General features: G+C 39.9%; 1 protein-coding gene across 1 annotated transcript; it reads left to right on the forward strand.

Annotated features, from left to right (window-relative positions):
- Positions 1 to 835: 835 nt before the first annotated feature.
- OTOP1 (otopetrin 1) lies at positions 836 to 18,522 on the forward strand. Its single transcript, XM_040582372.1, has 6 exons — positions 836 to 1,160; positions 6,956 to 7,092; positions 11,056 to 11,114; positions 13,752 to 13,882; positions 16,377 to 17,320; positions 17,699 to 18,522. Exons 1-6 carry the CDS (start codon positions 875 to 877, stop codon positions 17,867 to 17,869), a joined length of 1,728 nt encoding a protein of 575 aa, XP_040438306.1. The 5' UTR covers positions 836 to 874; the 3' UTR covers positions 17,870 to 18,522.
- The last annotated feature ends 1,777 nt before the right edge of the window (positions 18,523 to 20,299 follow it).

Here is a 20,299-nt window from a genome sequence, read left to right on the forward strand (position 1 = left end):
AGGTCACAGTTACAACTAAGCAGTTTAAGTAAAAAAAGGTCAATACTTAAAATGTGTATAAAGATTGGGAAAATGAATAAATAAGAATGGGACTGAATCCTGCAGGAGTCTTTGCTGCTTTGAGCTCGGTAGTTGCTATGCCCGCTAGCAACCACTGTCAAACTGTGTTGGCAGCATGGGACTTAGTGAAAAAATAAGGTACATCGGCGCCTTTGAAAGGTCTAAAGAATTCCGGAGAACCGAGGTTATTCACTACCAATGGGAAGTGCCAGCTGGCAAAAAGGAGGACAGCGGGGCCCGGAGCATGGTAGCGCAGCGGGTGACCCGCGGCCGCCCCGCTGCGACGGGGCTGCCCCCGCGGCCGCTCCCGCTCCGGGCTGCGGGGCAGGCTGCTGCCGCCCGCCCCTGCTCTCTGAGCATCAACTCGGCTTTCCAGCCAGCCGCTAACGGCCGGGGGCGTGTGTGTTCAGCGCCCGCTGTCCCTCCCGTCGCCCTGTCGAGGGGACACGTTAGGCTGCACGCACCTCCGTCGGTGCGGCCGTGTGGCCCGCGGCCCCCACCGCAGCCAGGCGCGCAGGGGACGTGACCATCTGCCGCCCGGCTGCTCTGCGGTGGAACCGCCTCTCCCTTCCCCTCACCTCGCCCCGCAAAACGTCGGGAAGCTCCCCCCCGCCTCGGCAGCCCACCGTCCCCTCGGGGTGCCCGGGGCTCCCCCCGGAGACCCCGCCCGGCGTGGCGGGCAGCGGCCGCGGGGAGGCACGGCGGGGCCCCCGCTCCGCCCCCGGCCGCCGGTGGGGGACGGGCCAGGCGGCCTCGGGGCTCCCCGGGGGAAGCGGGGCCGCCTGTTTGCAGCACCTGGCGGGCGGCGTGGGCGATGGAGAAAGCCGCCGGTTCCCCCTCCGTGGGCGGCAGCTACCCGCAGAAAAACGCCGAGATCCTCAGCAGCCAGTATGGCATCAACCTCTTCCTGGCAGGGCTGCTGCTCACCTTCGCCTGGGCTGTGCACGCCGTGGGCATCAGCAAGAGCCACCTGCTCTCTTACCTCATCACGCTGATGCTCATCCAGCTGCTGTGGATGCTGTGGTACCTCTGCAGGAGCTGCACGCAGAGGAGGCTGATCCGGGACAAGGACACACACGCCGGAGCCCGCTGGCTGAAGTGTAAGTACTGGCCGGTGGCATACAAGGTGGTACCACACACGGGACGTCCGTGCCATCGCCTGTTTCTGCTACCACTTTGTTACCCTCTCCATCCCTACCAGGAGGCATCCTGGTATTCATGAACTTAACACACATGCGGTGCACTCTAGAGTAAATATATGCATAAGCTGAACATACTAGGAGATTGTACAGGAAAGCTGTTTGCTAAACATCCTCTTTCCAGCCTACCATTTACAGTGCTGAAAGCTCCAGCGCCTTTTTTCCCCTTACCAGGCTGGTTTGGCAACACTTGAAAAATAAAATATAGCTAATGGAAGAGGCAGTGTTGTTCATGTCATGCAACTCTTTGGAGGAATCACTTTTCCAAACAATATAATGCAACTTACTTTATTCTAGTACCAGTTGGAAATCTCCTGAAGTGCTCTCGATACCAATGTTTATCAGATTCCCATTTATATGTGTACTGTGATGCCTTAGAAACAACTGGAGTTAGGCAGAAGACGAAATCCCTGGCCAGATCAGTTTGTAGTGTAGTACATCAAGCATCTAAGCAAGGAATCTAAAGCTAGCATTAGCCTTGTAAGGAAAAGTGTATAATTTGTAAGGGTAGTGGTGAGATGTAATGGCTCTTCTCTGCAGTCAGGTGTGTACTGGAGTGAGGATATAAAGGTCTGTTGAGAGAAGGTAGTTGGGGAGCGCATCATGCAGTCGTAGTCACAGGAATGCTGTGTTTCTGGATCCCCAGAAAAAAAAACAACCTACATCACACTGTGTAGAGTAACAGGCAACTCAGTTTTATCAACCTCTTTTCCAGTCTTGGCAGCGTAAATGACAGGTTGGAAACTAAGTATTTTAATTAGAGTGCTAGAAGACAGCTATTCCATAAAATATTTCCTACCTACTAGCTATGAGACAACAGTTAATTATCACAGCAGCTAATGAAATATCTAGATGAAAATCCCAAGAACATCTAAAGCCTGATTATTTTGAAAAGTAAAGTTGTGTTGTGGAAATTTAGTTTGGTCTCAGTCTTGGTGCTTGTGTGTCTTTTCTCTGCAACTGTTAACATTTGTGCTGTATGAATTGCACAGGGAAAATCATTAGTTTTAATGTCTAATATGCAGTCGTAGTCTGTAGACTCTTTCCTGAAATGTATGGAGTTCATGTACCAACTGTTGAATTATTGGACTTGATTACTGGCTGTTTTCCAAAACGATACTCAGCTGCCTGATGTTTTTCATTTATTAGCTTATGTGGCTTACAGTCTCCTGAAATTCATTAATGCAAGGCTTAATTTGGTCCTATTTTGGACCAATCTATGCTTTTGTTACTCAGAGGGTAGCTTGCCCCTCCTAAGTAGGGAATAAATAGTGCTTGACATGGTTATGTACAGCAGGACCCCTGCCCTTTCCCTTTTGGCACAGCATTCACAGCATTTCATTTGTCCTAGAGGATATAAGGAGTCACAGAAACTTAGAAATAAGATACTGGATTGAACTACTAGGTTACCTTATCCATTTCTTTTACCAGCACAGGATGGCCCTTTGTACTAACTTCTCAAGTGGTGCGGCTTCCATGGCTTCTCTTGGATGTCTAGGCTGCAATTCAAGAAATTTGCCCTTAGGGAAAGACCTACACTTTCCTGTTTTTAGGATTTTCTTGTAGTTACAACAAACCTGTACAACTCCTTTATCCTCTGTTGGTAAAAGAAAATGTATTTGAGCTAAAGACAAAATTCAGGTGGCAATTCCTCTGCCAAGATCCCCTTTGCCCTCCTCTTTATCAGTGGTTTTGTCATCAAAGTCTTTTACTTGAAAGACTAAAAGTCTGAAAAGTAGGGGAGGGGGAAACAGGAGACAAATTTTCATCAAGTCTTTCCACAGAAAGTTCTCTGCATTTTTTTACTAGCTGTCGGCTGCTTTTGAAGAGGATCTCCCTGCTCGCATCGTGAGAGCAAATGTCCTTGTATTAAGCAGTATAAAATGCGTATATTTTCATGATTCCCTTCAAACTGCAAATATCATTTTAGTCAAAGAGGTGGTAGCTGGCTACTTACGGGGCTACTTAGAGCATTTTGCTATGAAAAATGTTGAAAAAAATGGTTTAACAAAAACCTATAATTGAGTCCTTGTACATGGTTAACAACGCTAGAAGGACAGGTGGTCAGTTTACAAGAATTGCTCACAGAATGGTTTTCTTGAGCCTTTTTGCACCTAGGTGTCAATTGTGTGAACCCGACAGCACAGTTGTCTTCCCACTTGCATGGTATACCAAGAACCACTCCTATAGTCTGAGTGTGGGAAAAGTTTCATGGAGAGCTTTGACTTTAGTGGGGTGCAGTTATCCTGACCCAAATAATCACAGGGAAGCTTAGGCAGTCCTTTCCTTGACTCATTCCCAATGTAATTTCCCTGAGTACACTCTCCTGTTAGGAAGAGCTCTTTGACCATTATTTAGAAGTTCAGCCAAGTGAGCCAGAGAACTCAAAATGAAAATCAGTTGGCTTCAGAAATGGCTTTATTTTATCATGGTCTCCAGCAGCACAGCTTTTGTTTAACCCATAGACAGCTGGTCAACTTACAAAGCACTTGGCAGACTTCAACTTGTGTCTTTTTACCGCTTGCATTTAATTCTTTATTATTTGAACAATATTTTAAGTTTAGAATGGCATTTTCACAACTGTATCATTGTGACTTTTTTTCTTCTTGATGGGTAATAGAAAGAATTAAGCCAGCACTTAGCAATACTGAAAATTCTATTTTTGATCACCTAAGATATACAGCTTTCAATGAGCATTTGAAAAAAATAACTTTTTTTTAATAATACGGTGCTCAATAGCAATCATTTCATATTTCTTTAACTTTCAAATAGAAATAGCAAAGCAGGGAATTATCTTTCTTACTTATAGTTACTGATATATATATATAGTATTTAGTATTAGTACACAATACTGAATTTTCCATCAGGAAAAGTTAACATGGAAAACATTAGCATATCATATGTATGGTCATAATAGTTACACTTTGATTTTTATCTAAGCAAGTTAGTACAATCATTCTCTTTTGAAGCTCCTAAATATGTATGTTGGACAGTTTGTATATGCTTACAGTGTGACCACCTGAGTGATTGCCAGAAACATTAAGAGAAATGAGTCATATAAAGTCTTTTACGACCTGGAGGACAATGGCAAAACTGTTCATTTCAGTGGGAACGGACTGAGGCCCACCAAATCTTTGATGGATATAAAGGAAACTTGAAAAGAGATACTAAGGCATAAACCAAGATACTCAATATAAAAGAAAATTCATGGGGGGTTGGTTTTTTTTTGTTTGCTGGTGATGGTGGTTTTTTTCGCCCTCAATGGTCTGCTGGACATTGATGTAAAACTGTGAAACTATACAACTGAAATACTGACCTTGTGACATGGAAGCAAGACAGAGTGGAGCTACAGTACAGGTCATCCTCGGAAAGGCAAGATGCATGTATGGTGCAGGAGGAGGATCACTTAAATAAGATGTGTTTGCTTTTTATTTTTGTGGTTTTAAACTGGAGCCCTTTGCCTTGCCTTGCCTTCCCTCTTCCCATTTCTTCTCGTTAACAAGGCCCTTGTGATCCTATTCTGCTGAGCCACTGTTGTGAGTAATGGAAGCAAGGATGCAGAACTTCTAACATACATTTTCCACCCATTTTGCTCTGACATCACTGCTTCACTGAAGTAGTTCCTCAGGGCTTGATCCTGCACCATGAATTCATTGGGAAATAACCTTACTATTGTTACAACTGGGCAATTAAATACCTTTCTAAAATACTCTGTAAGGTCAACATATATGCAACAATTTATTGTGGAGTAACTGTGGAAGATTTTTATAATCCTTTTGCTTCAGAAGATAGCATTTTCCTTCTTACTGAAACAATTATAATACACATGAAGTCCCTCAGATTGACATCTTCCAGACAAATAGAAACAGCCTGTTTCCTGCAAGCTTTCTAAATGAAGTGTGAATCACAGAATCATTCATAGAATAATTTAGGAGGAAGGGACTTCCAAAGGTCATCTAGTCCAACAGCTTGCTCAGAGCAGGCCCAGTTACCTCACGTAAATTTATTTCAGAAGAATTAACAATTCTAATTTATTTTAGAATAATTTAAATTCTTTAAATAAGGAAACGTATCATTTGATTTCAAAAGTAAAAATTTTGCATTTTGTGACAACATTTTCTTTTATACCTAATGAAAATGGCATATCTGTTTAAATGTGGGCTTCAGTCTTGTTACATATGTTAGAAATAATAGAAATTAGCTGTCATAATAAGCATAAATAAAAAAATGAATGGGATTATACACATGCATGAAGTGCAGAGCTGCGGTTTTAGATTTTGCAATATGAAATCAAAAGTTTCTATGTCTTGGTAGAAATTATACTCTATCAGTAATTTAACAATGTTTTTCTTATAAGAGAGATTGTGAAAGAGAAACATGAAGTCCTACTGGAATTCATACCCTTGTGATTAAAAAAAATCTGAAGTCTATTTTTGTTTAATTTTAAAGGATCAATGAAAAAATAAACAAAAATACATTGTATTTTCATCATTTATACTTAGTTTTTATCAATGCAACTTTAATAATAAATGTATTATTAAATAAATTACTAATTTAGTGTTATATTTTATTAACACAGGTCGAGTGGAACATGTGGTGCTTATAAGGAAGTTAGGTTGAGGTCCTTTATAGAAGCTGAATATTCGTCAAAGTCAACACTAGTGATGTTGTTTACTGTATGAGTAATTACAAAGAAAGTTTTAGATACTGATGCTGATCTTAAGGTCCAGTTAAGGTTCATGGATAGATTTTTATCTAGTCTTAATTAAAATAAGCCCAAGTTAAACCCAGTGAAAGCTTGTTTGAATAAAAGCCTAGAGAGAAAATCCCAACAACCAAGCAATGAAGACTTTAGAGTTTGGCTCAGTAATTTTGCTGCCAGTTGTGCTTAGTCATACCTGTGCAAATCCAATGATTAATAATATAAATTCTGTTACCATATAGATTTACAGAATAAGTTTGTAACAAACATTTACATTTCTGAACGAAAAGAAAAATTAAACAATGGGAAACATGCATTTTTAAAGTTCTTTGGAATACAAATTACATATTTAGAGAAACCTATTAGAGTATTTTTTGTGTGCGTGAGGAGATAATAGATACTGAAATGGAGTCTTTGGTTTCTTTCTAGGGGAACAAACCATACAGCTCATTGTAGTTTTGGTCTCTGAGTTGAAGCGTAACCTCCTGAACCACGGGCAAGGCATACCAAGTGATTGTGTTACTTCCCACTGTTGAGCTCCTGGGCCAGGAGACTGTAACATGATTGTTCAGCTCCCTGGAACTGTGTAGTTTGCTGTGGAGCTGTATAGAGCATTAATTCATGCGCTGTATGGTTGCTTCAGTGCTACCGTTACTTGAGAGGCTGCCCTTGCAAGGAGCTGGGAGCCATCTGCAAGGTGCTGAGTCTCTCCGCGTGCTGGCCATTGCGGGACTGGCTCCTCTGCACTGGTCATGCAGGGTATGCACAGTGATGTGCTGTCGTAATATTTTGGGCAGAGGCTTTCACAAATTAGAGGGACTTACTACATTGAGTCAATTATCTTCATGAACATTGATCTACTTTAATGTCCCTAGACAAGAATATGGATGTTGGTCAACTTTTATTTCCCTAAACAGATTTAGCACATTCTGCAAATTGTCTCTAGACCCTGTAACTGTACATGGATGTTTTCTAATATATTTTTCATTTGTAGGTGGGATAACATTATTTGCAGTGATTACTTTAATTCTGGACTCTTTTAAAATTGGATATTATATTGATTTTTCAAACTGTTTATCACCAACTGAAGGCATTTTTCCTGTTACACATGCTGTGCACACCATCTTACAGGTAAAAGTCACTGGTTGCATTTTTATATTATATCTTGTTTTATTACCTTCTTGTCATCCGTGGGTTTTAGACTAACTTAATTTCTAAACATATCACAGGATACTTTTGAGGGCTAAATTCTTGTGCATGTATATTATTCCTAGGTGTAAATTCAGGCTTTGCAACCTGAAATTGCTCCGCTGTAAAATTCCTATGGGTTCAAAAAAAACCAAAAAACCAAACGCAACCAAAAAATGCTCTCCTGTACTTTAATTTACATCGGGGTTTTTTTTATTTCAGACTACATATATAACTTGTAGAATTTTCAGACTGAAATGAGCAGCTTGGCTAAAGACAATTCACTTGTTTCTGTATGTAGGACTTGCCACATAAGTTCAGTTCAATCTGTCTATCCTGGTGTCCCATTGGGGTTAGGGGGGGAGGCCTCATAGCTCAAAGGGGAAAAATCCCTTCCTATCTGGTTGTAAAATACTTGTGCACTTTTCCTGTAACAAGTGAACACAGATTTCCTTCTGGAAGCATTTGGTTATGCTTCCAGTGGCTGTGCAGTAGCAAACATAGCGACTCCTATAAAATATTCCAGCTGCTTGTTGTAAGGCTTTGGGTCTCTCTTGTGTGGTGATACTCCGCAGCTGATTGTTTATCACATGAATTCCTCTGAACTGCTGTCAGCAGATTTGTAGGAAAGAGGGAAAGAAAAAGACACTCAGCTAAGATACTCAGTTATAGCCAGGCCACTTAATGGACTTTCCAAGATGACTAAGTAACTCAGAAAGGAAAAGATTTTCCTAGCAGTTGTGGTTGCATGTAAATGAGCATTTGAACAACTTAAATTTTTCTGCTTTCTGTAACAAAAAAAAGGCATTGAAATTTAAGCAGTAACTCTGACCTCTTCTGTCTTTTTCTCCAAGGGTGAAATTCTGATTTGGTTGAAGTAATCTTAATTTCACATTCTTGTAATATTCACTTGCCATGTCTTGCAACTTCTTTGCTTTACCTCTGAAAAACAAACCAAAGAAATTGAAGCCTTTTTTCCCTGCTGATCTGCATGCTGCATTCTTCATTGCATCCAGTGACCCTGTGCTGACAAGATTTCGAGCTATTATGAACCAGAGTGTGGAAGAAACAATGCTGAACAAAGGAAACCAGAATTCTAATTTAAATTTCACATCACCCAGTGTTGCCGAATTTATCATCTACTGAGCTTAAAATAACGAAAGCTTGAATGTTAGCCTGAGCAATCAAAGGAAAAGTTAAAAAGTAATTTACCAGATACCTCTTACCTAAGACAAATCTTTTCATGTCTTTGAAACACAGGATGAAATTACAGCAGAGAACATCCCTAATTATGTGTCATCTAAAAACTGAAGGATTTGTTTTCTACAGAATATGTGTCAGATTCTGTTGTGTTTTACTTTAAATGAGAGATCCTGATATGTGCCAGTAAGTTAATACATGTATACGTACTGCACCTGTGCAAGCAATGAACTGACAAGTACCTGCCCTTCCAAGACAGCCTGTGTTAGGCTCTTTCACAGACAGAAGTCCCTTTGAGGCAATGAATACTCTGTGAGCAAAAATTCGGTTTTATGCTATTTCTTTACCTTATTGACTTTTATCTTTCTCTTTCCCCCCATTTTCTTGCCTCTAATGTCAGAACTTCAAAATTTACATTTTTTAAGTTTTGAAGAATGCATTCACATCTGCTGTTAGATTTTACTGCATCCATCCCAGAATGGGAAAAGGAACATGGCATTACATGACGCTAAGGTGCTAATTTCGGTTTGTTTGATTTAATTTGAAACCTCCATGATATCTTATAGTCTTTACACCTGGGGTTTTACCAATGGTCACACCTCCTCTTGATAAACAATTAAGGGTATGAATGAACATGTTATTGCTGGGTAGCATTGGTGAGCTACAGAGAACTGCATTTTCCTAGCTTTTTCAAAAAATTAGGTATTGAATGTCTCAGACACCATCAGCTGTGGAGGCACCCTCCATCAATGGACACAATAGTAAAAAGGGCTTCCAGTTACTCTAATGGCTGAGGAAGAACCCGAAGTTCTTTGCACTTTTCAGACCATTTCTGGAACACCAACCAGGCAGGTTTCTAAGAGAAACTTTTTGGACCATTTCTCTCTTTACAGTTCACCTACTGTCAAGTTCAGTATCCTAGAAGCTATTCTGAGCAAACAGGATTCTTGAGTTTCACTCTTAACATTCCTGAGGAATATTGGTATCATTCTCCTCACACTTGTCAGCCCTTGGAACCAGTTCTGTATCAGCAGCAGTCTCTATCCTGACATCTCCATTATGCTCCCACAAATGGAGATTCCCAGTTTTATGCTTCTTTCCCCTTTACTTGCTAATTCAGTACTGTTGTCTCTTTCTTACTCTCCTGTTGAGAATAGTGCTTTCTGCACTATCCCTGAGTGCAACTGCCATGTTCTTAATGTGGTTGTCTCTCAGATGGATAGTACAAACTTTTCTCTTGCTTCCTGTGTTGTGTCTCTGTGCACTTCTGGATGTTCTAGTAAATCTAAGAGCAATCTCCATGTTGTCAACAACACTGTAGCAATTTTGACCCTTTCTTGGCAGCCCCAAAAAGTAATGTTCCAGCGCTTTGCCATATCGGAATGCTGGAGACATTTTTCACCGTTAACTGGCAAATCATTCTTTTTACACCACCCCAGCAGAGTTCTTATTGCCGTCTCATCATACTTTATGCCTCTACTTTCAAATATGTCTATTAGCATTGTTAATATAGGGTTTGTCTCTCTGTCCTCTTCTGATTATTCTAGCAAATCTATGATCAATCTCCACATCATTAACGAGGCTGTGGCAATTTTGTCTCCCCTCGAAGCAGCCTCAAAAAGTAACTTTCCAATGCTTTGCCATGTCTGAACGCTGAAAACCTTTTTCATTGTAATTGGCAAATCATACTTTTTACACCACAGTAGAAGAATTCTTGTTGCTGTTTTATCATACTTTACACCTCTTTTTTTCAAATATATCCATAAGCATTGCAAATACAGAATTTGTCTCCCTGTCCACTTTTAATTATTCTAGTAAGTCTAAGACTAATCTCCATGTTGTTAGCAATGTTGTTGCAATTTTATACCCCCTCGAGGCAGCCTCAAGAAGTAATTTTCCAGTGTTTTGCAATGTCTGAACACTGGAGACATTTTCTGGAGTAACTAGCACGACATTTACTTTGCACCATCCTAGCAAAGTTCTTATTGCCTTCTTGTTATACTTCACGCTTTTTTTCCCAAATATATCTATAAGCATTGTTAATGTAGAAGTTTTTTCTTCTGCACCCATATCAATTAGACCCCATCTACGTTGGACGCCAAAAGTTGCAATTTGAGTTAAGATGGAAAACAAATATTGCAATACACCCATATCGATTAATTGTCAATGGCACTTGTCTCAGCTACATTGGGTGCCAGTTGTAGTTGGAGTCCAACTCAGTTAGCCTCACACGGGGCACCAATTGTTGCAGCCTACTAGTTTGTGCTGCAACACTGCGTGTCCATCGTTTGTTTTATTAATCAAGTCTGGCATCCTTTCACTTATGTCTCTCCCTTCATAGAATTTCATATATTTAATAAATCATTCAAACTTAGCATCACCATGCCCTGCAGTAATCATACTACTGTCCACAGCTGGTAGTTTTATTTTCTTTGTCATTGAAATAAAAACCTCTCCAGATATAGAAGCAAAATATGATTTGGTGAGTCATACTGAGACTTTGCTGTTAAGCCACTGACTGCTTATAAGAAATCTCAGGTTCTTCATGCCAGAGAGTTTCTGGGTGAACATCACAGGAAATCATGAGTTATTTCACACATGTGGAATTTAAACATCAGTGTTTCTGTCTACAGGTACATTTTCCTTTTTTGAGTGTCACACATACACATTACTGTAATTACATTTCTCTGTATTCCTTTCATTTAGGTGTACTTTCTGTGGTGTCATGCAAAGGATATTATCCAGTCTTTCAAAACACTTGAAAGGTAAAGTGGATCTGAATCTTATATTGGATGCTAATAGGTGTAGATCTGCACAGTGCTTTAATACCTACAGGTTTACTGTATGAGGGACAGTGAAAATTTACAGAGATTGATTCTCCTCCTGGTTGTGTTAAGTAGAAAGAAATAGAATAGTTAAATAGAAAGTAACTCCATTTACCCTTATTTAAATTGCGCTTATATTTTATAATATACAATAGTCACAGAACACATATATTTTTCTCATCAGAGAGGGAAGTGGGCAATGCATGATCCCACAGTGTCACTTGCTTGTTTTGAAGGAAGAGTCATGTGTGTGTCTCAGAACTACGCACTATATTATGTCTTCTTTATTTAGCTCCTGAAAAAGAATCTGCATCAGCAGCCTGCAGTCAGTGCAATATATCTGAGGTATTTTATATTGATTTTTATGGAAATCACCTTTTGGAACGAGACCATAAAATCTTAGAACCGTAGAATGGTTTGGGTTGGAAGGACCTTTAAAGGTCATCTAGTCCAACCCCCCTGCTCAAGGGCATCTTCAGCTAGATCAGGTTGCTCAGAGTCCCATCCAATCTGACCTTGAATGTTTCCAGGAATGGGGCATGTAACCACCTCTCTGGGCAACCTGTTTCAGTGTTTCACTACGTTAGTTATAAAAAAATTATTCTTTATATCTAGTCTAAATCTACCCTCTTTTAGTTTAAAACTGTTACCTCTTTTCCTATCACAACAGGCCCTACTAAAAACCTTTTCCTTATCTTTCTTGTAAGCCTCCTTTAAGTATTGAAAGGCTGTAGTAAGTCCTTCTCAGAACCTTCTGTTCTTCAGGCTGAACAACCCCAACTCTCCCTTTCCTCCTGTGAGCCTTGCCTCACAGGAGAGGTGTTCCACCCTCTGATCGTTTTCATGGCCCTCCTCTGGACCCGCTCCAACTAGTCCATCTCTGTCCTGTGCTGAGGACTCCAGAGCTGAACACAGCACTGCAGGTGGGGTCCCACCAGAGTGGAGTGCAGGGGCAGAATCACCTCCCTGGACCTGCTGGCCACGCTTCTGTTGATGCAGCCCAGGATACAGTTGGCTTTCTGGGCTGTGAGTGCAGATTGCTGGCTCACGTCCAGCTTTTCATCTACCAGCACCCCCAAGTCCTTCTCCCCAGGGCTGCTCCCAACCCCTTCATCCCCCAGCCTGTACTGATACTGAGAGTTGCCCCATCCCAGGTGCAGGACCTTGTGCTTGGCCTTATTGAACCTCATGAGGCTCACATGGGCCCACTTCTCCAGCTTGTCCAGGTCCCTTTGGATGGCAGCCCGTCCCACAGGTGTGTCAGCCGTACCACCCAGCTGTGGTAGATGCAGCTGTGCAAATGGACTGGGAAACACAACCTCCCTGTGGGTATCCTGTGTAACTGACTCAGTAAGGGTTGTGCATGTTTCTGACACCAGAACTTGGTTCTCGTGGGGTAACTGATGTGTCTGTCCTCTGAAACAGCTGAATACACATGTTTCTTATAGAACTGAGGACTAGCCTTTGAGGCAGCAGAGCCAGCTCTGATGTATTTTTTGGTTTTGTGAGAAAGTAGATCTATCTGTATATAGAAGCAAATATGGTAATTTTAAAAAATACTTCTTTCAAATTATCAATGAGCTGACCAGTTTCTGTTAGGAAGTAAAATAAATTTAATCAGAAATGTCATCTGTGGTGAAGGTTCTCCATTTGTTCTGCTCTCTTGGGTAAGTGTCCAAGCCCCATGCCATTGAGGAGAGTGATCACAGAAGGCTTTGCATTGTCAACTGGTGAAATCAACTCTGTCCATAAGTATATTTCAAAAATCCCTAACTGCAAGTTTTTCACTGAGAACAGTGCAGTAATAACTGTTCCTTGGTGAAGGAACATTATTGGTCTTGGGTGCAGGAGAATAACACCTGGCAGAATGATAGGTGAAAGGATTGTGCCTAGGAAAGAGATACCATGGCCTTCTACAAAGAGGAGAGTGCTGGGCAAAAAACAATTATTGCATGGATTTTATTAGGAAATTATGAACCATTAACCCACTTTTTTCTCCAATGCCATTCTGTTTCACCATGTCTGAAATGGCTTGTCAGAGACCAGGAGTCTCAAAAATGCATGGAGATCTACCCTCACTGTACTAGTTCTTTGAATGGAATAAAGCCCTCTTTTAGCTTCAGCTCTCTCCAGGAGACAAAAATGCATGGACTAGAAATTAGAGAAAGTGGTGGTATCTGTGAAGTAAGACCAGCCACAGTGAGTATGAAGGAGCACCACAGCAGGCTGTGAAATGTGGTTTGCTAAACAATTAACCCTCTTCAGACAGTTCAATCACTGTAATTAACATGAAGCTTGTCCAGCCCAAACCAAAGAATAAAACCTGTCACATAAGACAGCATAACAAATAATAACAGTGTCCTGTTAATGGTTTAATACATTAAGCCATTATGTTTCTGTAAAATTTTGGAAGTCTAACATTCATTGTGCTCCACTGCAGAACATCTTTTAAAGATGGGTTATGTTGCTTTTTTCATAGTGCCATGTAGCTTGTCTACAGAAAGTTAATCCATTTTATTTAATATCTATGGAAGTATACTCTGTGCAGATTCCTTCAATAATTATCTTATTTTGTAGGTTTGGGGTTATCCATTCTGTGTTCACAAATTTACTCCTGTGGACAAATGGTGTGTTAACAGAGTCAAAACATCAACTGAATGAACATAAGGAAAGACTGATCACTCTTGGTTTTGGGAACATAACAATAGGTAAGCAAAAGGGTTGGGACATTTTGGAATTCCTGCTCTTAGACATGTCATACAAAATACTGCGTCACTGTAGAATGGAGCTTGGTCATTCATGACTATGTCAGCATAGTCATTCCCAGGCAAGTATAGTGAGCTGATACAGAGTTCCGATCTATAACTAAAATGTTATGTGATCATTATCATATATGTGATCCAGGCTGTTGTTTTTTCCTTCTGAGTTCACAAACAGATTTTTACAAACATTTATTTTGAGGAATAACATCACTGAGGAACCCCTTTATTAGTAAATTGAACGTAGCAGTTTTAAAACCAGAGTTTGCTATTTACCAAGTTATTTCTAGAAAAACAAGCATGGATAATCCTGCAAATCCTTCCCAGGAGAGTGGTTACATGTGGTGTGTGGTCCTATGAGATTCACCGGGATGGCTCTGAGGGATAAGGGGTTATCCATTAGTGCTGCTTTACAAGATAAGTATTTTGTTCTAGGTGTTCTTTTTTTAATGAACCGTTTTATCTATTGGTAAGATGATGCAAGTTGTAGTCAACAAACATCGAGTATAAGGGAGTTATTAGGAGGAAATGCTTTAGTGTGAGGGTGGTGAGGCACTGGCACAGGTTGCCCAGAGCAGCTGTGGATGCCCCATCCCTGGCAATGTTCAAGGCCAGGTTGGATGGGGCTTTGAGCAACCTGGTCTATGGAAAGTGTCCCTGCCCATGGCAGGGTGGTGGAACCAGATCATCTTTAGGTTCCCTTCTAACCCAAATCATTCTAGGATTCTATGATTCTGTGATTCTATAAAACTGCTGGGGATGCCTTCCACTTCCAAACACCACTGAAGCATGGGGAAATTAGGAGTGGTTAACTTTAAAGAGGAAATAAAAGTTCTCAGCAGCTGTAAGTAATTTTCTTCCCATGAAAATTTATTGGTACAGCTGATAAATGTTGATTGTGTTCACACAGGACAAGACAGACAGCTTTTGAAGAGGAAAATGTATGTTTTCCCACCCAGTGAATTCAATAGCGCCCATATCCTAAAACGACCCGATTTTGCCTCTACTAAGACAAATCCTGAACTAATTTGTTTTTTGCCTATTTATAGTCTGTGTAAATTGAAAAATTTTAGGCATTTTTAATAATTCCTGCCAAAGTTCACATATAAGCAAAACCTAAATTTTAAAATCTGTAAAATAGTATTTTCAGTATAACTGTCTAGAATTATGGCCACAATTTTACATCTATTTGCAGTTGTTACCCTTTATATGTATCTAATTGAAACTATCTAGTTTCCATTAATAATCAAGTAGCTGAATTAGTATTTCAGAGATTTTGTAATCACGGAGCATTAGTAGAGAGCAGGCAAATCACAAGTTAGTGGCTCTTTTTGACATTTCTACTTGTTAAATAGAAGCGGTTTCTTTATATTGTTTCCTATTGTTCTGCTGCCAGAATTGTTACACAATTATGAACAGTCAGAAATAGCATCTGAAACAAGGGGGAGTAAAGTAGTGATCTCAAAGACAAGTTTGGCATTAACATACAATCCAAACTGCAAAAGGAATTTTTTTCTGTCTCTTAACAGTGTGTGGTTGAGAAAAAACAATACCAACTTTGTCCTCTCCTCTTCTTTTCTAAAATTATAGAAAACAAAAGAAAATCTTCCAGGCACAAATCTCAAATCAGTGTGTAAAAATGTGCTCTTCAGCATGTATGTTTATATACTTCTAAATAAATGCATTGTGCAAATAGGTATCTTTTTTTTTCTACCACTGTGGAAATTTCTGATTTCTGCCATTATTTGCTTAGGTTATAAATGCACATTAAATATATTTTACAAATACTATCAATTGTTTATTTTGCCATAGGGGTTTACAATGGAGGTATCTTCACAACAGAGAGGCAATGATTTCATAGGCGCCTCTCAAAAACAGAAGATTGATTTTTAATGTTTTTTTTAAATTTTAAAACTATACTGGGGCATTGAGTGAAAGTATCTGTGGTTTACTTCATCTCTTTCCTAGGCATAAAAATCTTCTTAATAAAGTGGTTTTGATAGTAGGAACCATGTAAATCACTGAGAAAAATGACAGCAGAACTGAGCTCTTTCCTTGTTAAGCTTGTTCTTGATCTGATCCACAGATCCCTGGGCTTCTATAAAAGCCTTCTAAGCCAAAGGGCTGAGGACTCAAAGCCCTTGGGATCTAGATTTTCATGTTATAAAAAGGTATTTTTACCAAGACTGCTTAAGTTCAGTGCCACAATGTGATTATTGCTCAGTGGCTGAGCAGTGAAGTCAGAGATCATACTTCAGGGAACATGCAAAAACTTTGTTAGGTTAATGACTTTAAGGGCGAGACCTTTTTTTAGGTTGCTAACTGGGTGGTGTGATGTGTTGTTTGACTGAAATCTTACCTCTTACATTTTGTTACTTAATTTTTGTTTTACTAAATAAGAAATCTTTATAGTGCACATAACTTATCTCTCCCTCTCCTTTAGTTTTAGATGATCATGCACCTCAATGCAATTGCACAACAACAACTCTCTGCTCGATATTTTCTCAAGGAATATATTACCTATATCCCTTCAATATAGAGTACCATATCCTAGCATCCACGATGCTCTATGTCCTGTGGAAGAATATTGGCCGCAAAGTTGAGCACCACCAGCAACACAAAACTCCATTCAAATTCCATGGCATAACTGTTGGAATGATTTTTGGACTAATTGTGTTAACTAGCACAATAGCTATTGTTGTTGTTTATTTAATTCAGATTGGACGTTCAAAAATCAAGAGTGAGTTAGCACTCACTATGTTTTACTTGCATGCTATCTTCGTGTTGGCTCTCATGTGTACAGCTGGAATCGTTGCCCTTTTCATCTACAGACTGGAAGACAGATCATTGGATAATTCAAAAAATCCTGCTCGAAAACTTGATGCGGAGCTGCTGGTGGGCACAGCTGCGGGGTCCTGGCTCCTTTCCTGGGGATCGATCCTTGCCATTATCTGTGCCCAGGCTCACCCCAAATACACATGGTATAACCTGCCCTACTCCGTCCTCGTTATAATTGAGAAGTACATTCAGAACCTCTTCATCATTGAATCCATACATCGTGAGCAGGAAAAGGTGAACGATGATATTAAAACTCTTCGAATAGTGACTATATCTCGGGGGAGCACTTTATCACTTACCCCCTCGTACAAAGAGATTTACAATGGCAGAGCTGCTGGTGAGGACGGGGAGGTACCCTGTCTGTTCAAGGGCACTATCTGTAGGAGAGAAAATGGTGGTGGTGGTGCCAAAGAAGAAACGAGTCAGGAAAATAGTTTGGTCACACATTTGGCCTCAGATATCTCATTTTATAGTAGAAGCTCAGTTACTAACAACAAGAGGAGAATTTTGAAGAACATCGCTGCATTTTTATTCCTCTGCAACCTTTCGGTAAGACATTAGAACATAATTCACAAGTTAATACCCAAAAGCCTCCCAACCTTTCAAGCCTGATAAGTATATTAAAAGTACATGGTTCTACAGTAGCAGGTAAATTTTTCTTCTTCTGGAAGAATAAGCGAATATGCCTTTGGGGAACAAAGTCTATTCGTGGAATCTGGGAGTCTAGGCTTGTTTTAGTCACAGTACAAAAACTGTAACAGCAGTGGAAGCTGAAACCCTCTTCCACCAGTGTGACCCAACAGCAACAGGGAGGATTTTCTTAAGAATTTCTGAAACCAATTTGCAGTTTGGTGGGGTCGCAGTCCTTAAGGGCTAGTGACTCATATTGCTGGTGATTTATATTGGCCTTGTGTTCTTTCCTTGCAGCTGTGGATACCACCGGCATTCGGGTGCCGCCCGGAATATGACAATGGACTAGAAGAAATAGTTTTTGGCTTTGAACCTTGGATAATTGTTGTGAACCTTGCGATGCCTTTTTCTATTTTCTATCGTATGCATTCAGCTGCCTCACTCTTTGAGGTCAATTGTAAAACATAGATCATATAGGGTCCCTTGGTGAACAATTGATTGAATAATTAATTAAATAAATATCACTTGAATGAGTGGATGAATGAATGAGCACAGGTAGCAACAGCTGCTCAATAAATAGAAGATTCAGTAGTATTTCTTTTAAAAAGGGACCATAGTTAATAGCATGTAATTTAAAAAAAAAAATTCTTCCACATATTTTGTTATACATGTGGTGTTATGTATAGGTACACTTTTCAGAATCATATTAGCGTTAATATGATTACCATTACATAGCAAAGTAAATTCGATCTCATTAATCTTTGTTTTAGTCACGTGAGATTTGTCCTCTATATAATTTGTATTGCTTTGTTTTCATTCATTGTGGCTTGTGAAAGGGTTTTTAAAAAAATCTGTATGACATAGGAGGGAAAATCTCAGGAATAGCTAAACTGAGCAATATTCCTGAATCACAGAGATATTATGAAGGCTCCAGCTCTGAATTCCTAGCTATGTTTTTGCAGTAAAACCTGAAAACATTTGCTGTTAAGTTGGGATGTGGGAATTATTGTAAACTTCCTGAATACTGATAAAATATCAACGTATTATTATTATTTTCTCTAACTATATAGCAAGAAATCCAGGTAAGTAATACAAATGGTTAGTAATACGTGCTGTTTATAATTTCCTCTGGTAAAATATATTTCAATTAATGAAATATCATCTTGTATTTACTGTATGACATAACTGAGAAATAAAGCTAATCCTTTTACTTAATTCTTTATTCATACATCCTTGGAATATTTTAAGAGAGGAAACCAGTCTTACTGCTTATATTTAGCTATATACATTCTGTTGCCAGAATGGTATATATTCCCTGTACATTTTTTTTATGAGCTGCTGATTTCTTTGTAGTTTGGTCTCCTTGTTGGAAGATGTGTCTTCATACATGGATGCTGTAAAGCATAGCTGATGCCTCTAGAAATGTGGAGGGCCCTTGACTGAGAGATTTATAAGTGTGGATTACCAACCAGTAGAACATAATCTCAAATCCCTAGGATATTTAGTTGCCTGCATTCTCGCAGAAAGCAGTGAAAAGTTGCGTGCCTGAATATTGTTAGAATCTGCACCTGTAAGATGGAAAGACTGGAGCAACGATCAGAATACTAAAAAGAAGTGACCAATTATTGGATAACCCTTACTAACTCATTAATGGTCTATTCCTAAGTCTGGTGACTCAAGGGCTGCAAAATTTCTGCCCCCAGTTCCTAAAAGACACCATCTGCCTGAAAGCTGTCATATTTCTGCAGAGGAGAGGTCTGCTTCCAATTCAGGTTTCCACTGCCTTGTCTGCTCTCACGCATCAGATCAAAAATTTTGGCTTTGTACCACTAGATGGCAAACACAGACCATTCCATAAATGACCTGATTCCAGGGGTTCGTTCACATGATAATTAATCTGTTCTGTTTTGTGGTACACGCAGCCATAACCCACCTAGGGATTTTTGCCTGCCTTCTTTACCTGTTGAAAACCCCAGATCAAGTAAAGCAACTTTCATGTGAAGTCTCAGGTGAAGCCTGAATTAGATGAACCACCAGTGAGGCTGATCGTGAGAACTCCTGTGTTCCTGCAGAGCAATTCCAGTTGTTCTATTTTAAGTGTTTTTTGGAAGAGTCACCATCTGATCACATTGCTGTAATCTCTGCCTTTCTCTAGGGCTGCTTGTCATACTCTTTTACCATATCTCTATTAGTTCTTACATTAATTCTAGACTAACCTTTTCTATCTTTTTCCCTTGAACAGACTAGCTTGATACCACCTACTTCCATGCAAATACTGGCTCTAACCACTTCACTAGGTTGTCTCCCAGAGTGGTTCCATTTAAAGTAGAGGAAACAGGGCCATCCAGGTAGTCAAATAAAGCTTTAATTTTCCTTCCAAATCAACTTTTGGACCAAGTCTGCAGCTAATTCTGGTATCAGAAAAGAATCATTTCTCTAGGTAAGCCCACAAATCCCACTTCATCTTTTAAGTGCCTATAAAAGTGGCTAGAGGAAGCCTGTCTCTTATTCCTCTGTTTCTGCGGGATGGGTCTCATGTCTTCAGCTAGAACTGGTGCTCTTTAGCTAATTCACAGCATTTGTGTTCAACAAAAGCAGAGCTAGCTGATCCCTAGGGCCCAGAAGGGGCCATATGCTCTACTACAAACACGTAGCACACATTTGAAAGTTTCAAAAATAGCCAACATCCTTATTTAGTTATATTTCATCTGCAATCACATAGCCCTTTCTATTTCTTAACATTACTATTGAAATAATTACATTTGCCCACAATATTAAATTGATTTTGAGTGCTGAAATTGAAGTTTATTCAGCAAAGTGTATTAAGGCAGCACTCTGGCAGTGAGCAAATGCTTTAAATGTGCTAATGGGCAGATTTTATTCTGAGCTGCACTGATG

This window comes from Falco naumanni, chromosome 1 (assembly GCF_017639655.2).
Source record: "Falco naumanni isolate bFalNau1 chromosome 1, bFalNau1.pat, whole genome shotgun sequence".
Lineage (NCBI taxonomy): Eukaryota > Metazoa > Chordata > Aves > Falconiformes > Falconidae > Falco > Falco naumanni.